The sequence below is a fragment of the Plutella xylostella genome, chromosome 5 (assembly GCF_932276165.1).
Source record: "Plutella xylostella chromosome 5, ilPluXylo3.1, whole genome shotgun sequence".
Lineage (NCBI taxonomy): Eukaryota > Metazoa > Arthropoda > Insecta > Lepidoptera > Plutellidae > Plutella > Plutella xylostella.
This window is the reverse complement of record NC_063985.1, coordinates 9,156,020-9,166,429: the sequence shown is the minus strand read 5'-3', so window position 1 is coordinate 9,166,429 and position 10,410 is coordinate 9,156,020. Positions and strand designations below refer to the sequence as shown.

The 10,410-nt window shown below is 38.5% G+C and overlaps 1 protein-coding gene across 1 annotated transcript; it reads left to right on the top strand.

The window, feature by feature from the left end:
* Window positions 1–1,190: 1,190 nt before the first annotated feature.
* Window positions 1,191–9,604, top strand: LOC125491442 (sperm-specific protein Phi-1-like). The gene is made up of 2 exons (XM_048633456.1): window positions 1,191–1,858; window positions 9,497–9,604. The coding sequence occupies exons 1-2, from the start codon at window positions 1,688–1,690 to the stop codon at window positions 9,557–9,559; spliced, it is 234 nt and encodes a 77-aa protein (XP_048489413.1). The 5' UTR covers window positions 1,191–1,687; the 3' UTR covers window positions 9,560–9,604.
* Window positions 9,605–10,410: the final 806 nt, after the last annotated feature.

Genomic DNA, 10,410 nt, shown 5'->3' with positions numbered 1-10,410 from the left:
ATAAAGGTTTAATTGCTTGTCTTTAACCATGAGGACATAAGGTGGATATTTGAATGGTATGTTTGCACGTGTATGTTTATAAAAACTAGTGGTGCGACCAGTTTCCTTACTGGTCGAGACGGCGGTGTGGCAAATCGAGAATTACTGGCCGAAGTCGCGAGATAGGCTCTCACACTTCGTTACTTGAAACTACACCTCGGTCACAATAACTAGTCCCCCATATAGACAATTCCGAATCCTGGATCAAATTAACGTACATAAATGTAGGAGACATAACTTTTGCACATCTGTATTTTACCCACAGTTCAAAACAGTGCTATAGCTAATCAGCAGTACCTAGTATCCTGTGTGTTATGATTGTGGCTATGTTGTTTCTTTTTAGCCTGTCTATGACAAATACTAGAGCAGAACTGGGGTTGTCACCGTGGTGAGAAAATTTGCCAGTCAGATCCGTTGTCAGTTATGTGGTATGACTAGCAGGAGGTCAGATACATGATACTCGTAATAAAGGTTTATGTTTAAGTTTCCCATGAATTTGCTTCGTTCATCAGTTTGCCACTATTCCGCATCTAGTCACAGGACAACATACTATGAATGTCTAGTATTTATTCTGTACTGTATTTCCCTCACGGAATTACGTTTACTCAACAGTTTCTTGTATCGCTACGTGCCGTCCTCGCGAGGACCAGCCCTGAGCAAACACGAATGACCTTTTAAGTTCGGGAAGGAAAGATGTTGCAAAAACTTAAAACTGCTGAAGAATAGAATACGTTTTCCTTTCATTTTGTTTTTTTAGTAATAATGTCTGAACCGAGTAGATCATCTCATACATCATTATGTACTTTTTGTATAGGATATACTTTGAAACTGAAAAATACATATTTTTTTGCATTTAAAGTCCCTAAAGGTACATGTCCATCTAGTAGCTAGCCCATACGACTAATTAAATAAAATCCGGATAGTAATGTGGCAAGTGTAACCGTTTTACGTATGGTTATCTATTAATGATAATTCTAAGTTTATCTAATGTGCTATTTGTAAAGTTCCTCCCAGTTCGGACTGGTAACCATCTTGACAATTTGAGAATACGGATTAACTTAAATAATCTTAGTGACTAAAGTTTCAGCGCAGGCGGTCTATAGGTACACTACAGCTAGTCGGCTACCCAAAAACATTTTCTTTCAATTTAGCCTTGAGTAAAATGTGAGTAGAATCAGTGAACGACTCTAAATACTATTATTATATACGGCCAGTTAACTTTAGTTAGTTACTTTGAATCACCAGAAACGACAGGACGTCGAGAATTTTCTTCAATTATTTAAACGTTCTCTCTTTTGGATCAAGTCCGCATTTATTACTTTGCGAATTCTGTTGGACTGGACTTTAAACCAGTTTTTGGGCGGCTCTCGCGTTTCGGAGAAGTCGGCCATCTTGAATTTTCGGCGATCGTTATTTGCGGAAAAAACGCGCCAACTCGCCGTTAACAATGTGGCGGGAACACACTCGTCTACTAGAGTTGTTGACGTCACTTGAAAAAACTTTAGGTTCCGGATTCGAGCATATGACTCGGTTTTAGGAATTCGTTCTGTGTCTGGGGAGTCTGGTGAATTTAAATGGTTTAGCGAGAGCGGTCGTTGGCGGCGGCGGCGGTGACGTCAGCGAGGCTGCTCGGCGTTCGAAGGGACCAATGGCGGCGGCCGGCGGGCGGCGGCGGGGGCGCGGCGCGGGCCAGTCGCCGCCGCGGCCGCGCCGCGCGCGCTCCTCCGCGCCTCCCGCGCAGTGCCGCAGTGCAGTGCGCCGCTCCCGCGCGCCAGGGATGCGCCCCCGGCGGCGCGCACGCAGCTCCACCACCACATTGGTAAGTTTCACAATTACTTTCTTTTGCATCCAGTACGCTTTCAAAAAAATAGGAGGTAGACGCATAATTTTGCAATTCCATCAATTTAAGATTAGTTTCAAAGTCCTTTTTCGGTTAGTTCGTAATGTTTGGTGGTCCATGTAGACTGGCGCCGCATCCGGGTATCCGGTCCGCCCACGGTGGCCGCGACCGCGGGAGGCCGCCGACGCCGGCTCGAGGCCACTCAATTCCCCTACGCATGGCACCACTCGCGTGTACAACTAGATTTAGAGAATAGATAGCTTTGGTTGAGATGTGGCAAACGTCGGCCAGTCGGTTCTGGGTTTTTCCGCCTTTTCAAATGACCGAACATGGTGAAGGTAGGTGATTAAGTTGTCGGCCGAATTGGTAACGTAATAATGTTTCGTAAATTGAGGCTAATTACAAATTACTTACATGCCTACCCACGTTAACCATTTTTTATTTAAATAAGTAGTAGGTAGGTTAATAATTTTACTAGTACGTACAAAAAAAACAAGAACGGTTCTAAACGTTTGCATAGTAAAAATATTAAACATAAGTACTTAAATTTCATAGTCTGCTCCGCGTTGATGTCTTTCCCTCCGGGACGCGGGAGCTCGTAGCAGCTCGTAGCGCGTAGTACGCACTGCACTATGTTTCAACCGTACATTTCACCCGTGCATTGACGCCATCGCCCCGTAGTCATTTCTCATGAAAAACATAATGAAGCCGGCACGTTCAAACCATATGAGTAAACATTTTGTTAGTCTTTGTAACGGACTGTGAACAAAAATAAGTACTATATTATATAGATGTGCGCGTCTTGTATCAGTGTCATGTTTAATTAACCGCTATGAGTAATCACATCAATTAACTATAAAACATAGTAGAAACCACCAACAACTTTATTAATTTGGTTCAGTAGAATCTACGTAACACGAAATGCAAGAAATCTTGCATTTCAATTTACCGATAAATTAATTGACCGCATCAATTTTGAATTAAGAAAACCGTTTTATCCATACGTATTAATTACTAACTCATTCAAATTGTTTGTAGAACATAGAAGCTGCACAATTAGCTACAAGCAGGCTACATTATCAGTTTCCAGTAGGGTAGGCACATAAAAGACTTATTCGCGTCGTCGGATGATCGGTCCCTTTGATGCCTTCACAAAGAGGATCAAAAGACGGATGCCAAAGCTGAAGGTCACTCCTACTCAAGTGGGCAGGACTTCATAAAATAAAGTATATTTTATGTATAACTTGATAAATATAATGGCCAATGTAATCTTACAAATCCAAAAGGCTGCAACCCGGGCATTGCAGTTGAAATATACTTATTATGACTTTCAAAGCAAGGGTACCCCCAATATCCATCCGCATTACTTGGAATGTAAGTTCATCAAATATTGAATCTTTTTAACTACGTTATAATAAATTTAAAAATAACATAGGCTAAAAAGTACAAAGTAAAAAATATATCGTAGTAGGTAAGCTACATATATTATTGTTGAGGGTATACCGTGAAACCTTATACTTACTCTGACACTACAAGTTAACCGCACGATGTTGCGTTTGTATAGTGAAGTACTACTACTAAGACATCACTATTGTTTACTATGTCTTCTCGACAGTACCACCAGTCATCGAAGATTTGGGTTTCCATTTTAAAACGATGAGTGTTGGAAGCTGGGTCATAATTGTGATAAATTGTTGATAATTGCCTCAGCCAACAGATGCTAGATGGCTAGTGAGTTGCTTACAAATTATTACGTGCCTATAGAAAAATGTGGTGGTATAGGCTCTTGATCGGCTTAGCCCATTAACAACAGTTAACTATGATGCAGTTAAGTGCTGCGGGTAATTAGGCTTGTAGTTTTCAATCTGTCTGTAAGTCCTAGGGCCTTTAAGAGTTAAGCCACATGCTAAAAGCTGTGAATAGGCTGTCAAACGCCTTATAAATGTGTCAAAATTCGTTAAATAACTCTTAAACGTGGTATTTTTTTATGGTAATCTTGATAACTTTTTATTTAATATGTGTTATTTATATTAAAGTTATTTTATATTTTTTCGTATACTAGATTGAGAAAGATTATGAATAAAAAATGTAAGTACATTCAATGTATCTATTAACTAGATTAAATGTGTATTGTTATATTTTTGAATTAACTTGACCAGTGGCTCTTAAACTATACCCGTTCGCATAGTGTGATGCAAATTAACTTATTGATTTTTATTATTTCACATCTGCTTGTACAAAAATTAATAAATAAATTCAATAAATTGATCAGTTTATTCTAGGAAAATAATACAATGCAAAGTATAAATTAATACCTTTTCTGCACAAGTGCAGTAAATTATTTGATTTGATTTAACCCTACGGGAAATACAGTTGCGATCGCTTATACGTATGTAGGTAGGTAGATATAACGTAGCGAGTATTTTCAAATCAAGACAAAGCAATACATAAGGCAGCCAACGTTTGAGAAGCATTGTAATCGAGATATGAATTAAGAATTCCTTATTTCCATAGCCACTGAGCGTGAATACATATGTGCTGATATCACTACCGTGTGAATCTGCCCGCCGCCGCCGCCGCCCAAGTGACCATGAAGCCGGGAAATTTCTACTAAGCCATCATGAGGGAGTCACCATGAATTATAAAATCTTGGGACATTTTAGGCTCGCTTATTTATTTAACTAAAGAAACTAAGTTGTAAGAAACACTTTTATTAAGAGGAAAGTCAACAATTAAACTATACATCTGTTTATTTACTTCGTTGATTATGAATGAATAACTTTTTAATACAACTTACCTACTTTTAACCTTATAGGCATTCGGTAGTTTTATGTTTATACTATTAATCAAATAATTTGTAATTTATGTACAAACATCGTATATACCCACCGCGAACTGCAACAAGTCAAACACCAGACAAAATAATCCCGACTTCAAACACGAAATGAACAAGTCGCACCGAAATATCGGTACAATGAACGCGTGTTCGGTTCCTCTAGCAAGACGTTCTCCATTTACATAGGCAGTGACCGTGAATTCTCGTGTGAAACAAGTGGCGCGCCGGAGCGTGGCTCCCCGCGACTCCCAAATTCAATTAGAGACGGTCGTTTGATTTTCTTTATCCAAGCGGTCGCCGATTTTTTCCACACACAGCTGTTCAAACAGGTGACTGGACTACCTGTGTGCTGGAATTGTGAGGAATCTGTGCCGTTTGGGATCTTTTGTTCGATTTGAAAGCGGATTGTGAAAAGACTTGTGACGCGATACCCAGACGTGGTTGTTCACCTCCACCTGACGATGTCTTTACAATTTTTGAATTATTCTTATAATATCTATACTTACCTTTATACGTTTTTCAATTGACAATAATACGAAAAGTGCCTATTTACAATACTCCAAAAGCCGAGTCCCATCTTGACAATAATTGATAGTCACCCCGCACATCCTCGTAAGCGTTTTGCATTAGAAGCACAGTCACGAACCGGGGTCATAGTCGGTCGTACGAACACGGCATTGTTCTGTCTGCTGTTCGTTTATAGTCATATCTCCTCAGCAATCGCCAACTTGGACGATAAAACTCAGTTTTTTCTCAGCTCCACGAGCTAAAGACGGAGTGGCGCACTATTTCTTTGACTCAGTGGTATTAGCGAGTCGAGTAATTTAGCTTACGGAATCGAAGTAGCTCTCAGTCGCTTTGGTAAGATTCTCAATCACTTTCTAATCAAATCATTGGAATTAATCACTTTTTAGGCCGTTAAATATTATAGCCGACGATTACGGAGTTTATTGTTTGTTACTAAGTAAGTATTTGTTACTTTACAAGGTTGGCTATCTTGTGTTAAGCACCTTGTCGGGATAAGTGCAATTTCGGAGAATTCCGCAGTCTACCTGACCATTAAAACTTTATGCTTCTTTGTCCGTTTAAGGGTTTATAATTAATTTCTAAAGTTTAGTTTTGTCTATTCGAGTACCTGAAGACTGGTGATTGTTTTGCCTAAGGTCCATTTTGGGCTTATTTTGAAGTGTCTTAATATATCCTTTAAAATATTTAAGATGGTATTATTGTGGTCTCTGGTTATGCTGCTATTCTACTTTTGTTTTGTATTCTAGATAAATGGATAAGGACCACCAATGCTATTTCCGTAGTTGCTAATAATAAATACCTATCTATTGACCGAAAATATATCGCTAACGTTACATAGTGTGTTCAATAACTAACGTATTTACTAAAAAGTGGACAAAAAATATGTTTACATATTAGTTCAAACAAAATAAGTTGAATAAGTTTGTTTGTACTTATATATTTTTTGGGAATTAACTCTATCTACCTTCTTTAATATACGTTGCTAATGCTATAAGTAAGTATAGTGTGGATGGAATGCGAGCTGCTGTAAGTCTACAATCGGAAAAAATTAAATAACTTTTTTATGTAATAACGAACTGAGACCACTCCTCGTTACGTAATGTTGATAAACTATTTATTCTTACTATGAAATAGCCCATTTTAACAAGTAGGCACAACATAATTTAATTATTTTGTGTGGTTTAACTAAACATACCAAAACGGAATGAAATATTCCAATTTAACTTCGTAAAATCGAAACTTCCAAAGCCACAAAGGCTTCAAATGAAAAACATTGTTCGAATTTTATTTAAATCTGGACCCCTCTTCGTTACGACCAATTACCCTTCGAAATTTAACAGTGGCCGGTCAGGTAGGTAGGTATCTTTTTCTTTATTTTTTTCCGAGCAGGTAACCGATGCGTCCAGGGATTGTCAGTCCACCTGTCGCGCCTCGCCCACACGTAGCGCGGCTTGTTCCAGAAATGTGTCGAATAGTAACCAGAAATGTGTAGTTCCAATGTCTGCATAAAGGTTGTGTGTGTGGTTCCAAATCGTGACCATATGAATGGAACAGAATTATTTTGCATGTAGGTACTGTATTCATTAGGTAAATTATCTACTGCACTAGCTAGCTACAGTAAAATGGAAAAAAATAAGTAATTTCTAGTCTAGTCTAGAATAAATATTTATATCAATTTGATCAAATTTTGGATTCATTCATAAATTAATTTATTGATGAATCCAAAATTTGTAGAAAACTGCAAAGTGTATAAAGCGGGAACAACCCGGAATATCCATTTAGAAGATGATCCGAGCATTGTACTGCGGCTTTCCTCTGACGCCATGAATCGTTGGGCTGGCGGGGGGCAGGGGCGGCCGCCGCGCCCGGTCCTCAGTCAGGTGTAGTCTGCAGAGAGGTTTATAAGCTTCTTTTTCGTTTCCCGGTTATTGACAAACGCAGTGTTTTTTTTTCTTTTTCTGAAGACGCGTCCTGTCTTTACAGACGCTTCAATAAAATCAAAATGTGTATTGCATTAGCGTAAAGAATAATTTGCTACATAATCTTTTATACATGTTTTTTGCCCTAAGTCTTCCACCTTCCTTAGGTAAGTACCTGCCTAGCCGAAATTTAAATCAAGTCGTTACAGTGTCAGTGACCTAGACGTCCATTCAGTGTACGTCTATTTTCTTCTAGTATACGAATAATAGTCGCATGTTTTGTATACGAAACAAATTTTATTTATGACATTCCTTCACAATATTTCAACGTCTCCGGCAAACACCGGTACATTATTCATTCAGGTTTATTCATGTGTCCGTAAGATGTTCACTTGTCAGGCCTATATTAATATACCTCATACAATTCAGAATATGAAAATCAGAATGGGTGAAATTTGTGCCAAAGACCTTTGTTATTTGATTATCCCCACCGAACCCGATACTATTAATCAACGTCATGCTCAAGCATTTATAGCAAACAGCATAAATTTCGAGTCTTAGAAATACCGTCCTACAACTTATGATTTACGATAAAGGTGAATGTAAAATAAACAGCGTCATTAAGTGCGGGGTTGAACGCGGCGGTTCTGAGGTCATAATAACTGGCTGCACTCATCTACTCGCACTAATGAATGAAATTATATTGCAAAACGATGAATGAACTTAAATTGCTCTAAGTCGATGAATAACAAAAGCTTCTTTTAGTATCGTTACCGGTTGCTAATCGAATGGACTTGATAATCGTATGGCCAGCTGCTGGCTGGTTAGTGCAAATTATGAGGTTTCGAAATTCAAAATAGTATCGTGCCGTGAATACTGATCCTCCACGAACAACAATTGCCTGTTCGTAGCTGATCCTAGTGTATGTTTAGGCGAATGAGAATTTAAATTTAAGGGCCCAACCATATCTTATGGTATGGTGTGGTATTATTGCGATATCATAATACCAGAAAAGATAGTATTGAATAAAAGCTACTTATGGGTAATAGTTAAATTATCCAAACCAAGTGTTTTAAAACATAAAATTTATCTTAAAATCAAGCCATATATATATTTTTATCTTAAAACATAGCCTTATATTCAAAACTGTTTTTTTATTTATTTTCAATACTGTTTTTTATTTATTTTATATATTTTTTGACAAGCAATTTGCTTCTATAGCGCACTTCTCAAAGCTTGGCTTAAAGTAGTGACATCCAGAGCAGGTTGCACTGCTATGAATAAGCCATTACTAGCGTTTCTCCGGTGCAATTATTGTGCCCATAAACGTGTGTTGCCGGCCTAGTACCATTAAATTTATAGTGGACAGATGTCCGAACCGGTTCAGTAGCTGACACTGCTGCACGCTGGTTTCAAGAAAAACTACAAACAGAACCAATAGGATCTGCGTTTTTAATACAGGTATCTAATCTATAACCTATTTTTACGCAATTCAAATTCAGCAAACGCAGTATTTAGGTGCGAATATCGTTGTCCTTTGAAAAAAGAACACCTTTAGAATGACGTTAGAGTTTGAATTCGTTCTTCGTAGACGATTGGTATTCAGTGAGGCGTTCCACGTTTGAATAAAGGTGTTTTTGTTGTAGTTGCCGGAATTGCTACCGAGTACGTGATGTGACCGGCCAGCCCTTCTCCTGGTATAAGCAGCAATTTATTCAACAATGAGGGTTGAGGAAAGTGTTGGTAAACTGTTTCCACCTCAGATTGAATCATGTAGATGAAAATGTTCTCAAACGGTGTAAAAACTTCAGTCATGTCATATCATTCATAAGCATAAGCCACAACTTTCCATTAGCAAAGATGTCACGCGGCTGCGAATGTTCATATTTATTAACAAACCGGTAAATCATTCAAACGTAAAAGATTTTCCTCCAGCAATAGCCGGAAAATCAAGGAAAACGACAATGACACACAGATTCTAGGTCGTTGTTTCCTTTACTTTGATCAGTTGGCGAGGTTGCCGATAACTAATACCGTAAGAACTGTTCATTATACGGCAGATGGGATAACAGGGAGGTCTAAGTTAAGTGGTATTTGCTGACCTAACCAAACAGTTCTCAGAATCATTGTGAGAAGAACTCTTTGCTCAAGTCATTCGCACTCAAGTGACGTATTGAGCATGCGCGCGTCAACTGCGGTGGCCTCCAGTTGTCTATGACAGTCGTTTTAGGCGGGAAATCCATAGAAATATTATGTATTTTTAGACATTGCATGTGTGGTGTTTAATCTATTTTTGTTAACAAATAACTTATATATTGTTTATATCTATTACAGGAAATGCAGCAGAAGAAGAGGAAAAGAAAAGTCACTCCAAGAAACATCAAGCTAAGAAAATGAACAGAACCGAAGATGCGAGCGAGCAGTAGTAGATTGGTTAATTATCTTTGGTTATCTAGCTGTATGAGTAATATAGACATCATAAAGCTAGGTTACCGGAGTTAAGTGCCGTCTATGTCGTCGGTTCATCGAGTTTACTTCTGGAAAGTGCGAACATCAGCTGCAGACTTAAAGCAACACGACTCGTGACAAAGAAACCAACTACGGACTGAAGGGCTAGCACGCGGTGCATTTAAGACGTGACAAAAGTTTTGTATCGCGCTCACTCACACCACGCAGCCTCAAGAGTGAGCGCGATGGAGAACTTTTGTCACGTCTTAATAGCGCCCCGTGCTACAGGGCCTGACTGCGTTAAAATTTGGTGCCTTACTTGTATACTGTACACTGCACGTGACTTGAGTAAGCACCACTTTTCGCACTCAGGGTCACTTTTACCAAATGCTAAACGTATTTAAGATTGTATTTTAGGCCGTGTTCAAAGTGTTCAAACCAAACTGACTGTAAACAGAACTGTAAGCCGCCGAATGTCATACATAAATTAACTCCTAATGTATATAATAGTACGCTATACGTATTGTCGGTTATATGTGAACGAAAAAGTTAATATGTATGGAAATACAATAAGCTGCGTAATGTTCTCTCACTTTCGGCGGCTTATAGTCAGTTTGGTTTGAGCAATTGATACTATTTAAAGACATTTTGTACTAACTGACAGACGTTTGACAGGTGACTAAATAGTGTTTAGCGTTTGGTGAAATTCTACCTCAATATTCTATTTGTGTCATGTCAACTACCTATTGAACAAAAAATCCTATTTTTAATAAAAGGTTAATTTTGAAAGATTTGGCTTA

What these genes read in the sequence shown, in the direction of transcription:
- LOC125491442 (XM_048633456.1), top strand. Translation starts at nt 1,688, where the DNA reads ATGGCGGCGGCCGGCGGGCGGCGGCGGGGGCGCGGCGCGGGCCAGTCG. An exon ending in GCAGCTCCACCACCACATTG is followed by an intron (nt 1,859 to 9,496) that starts GTAAGTTTCACA and finishes TATCTATTACAG; the next exon opens with GAAATGCAGCAGAAGAAGAG.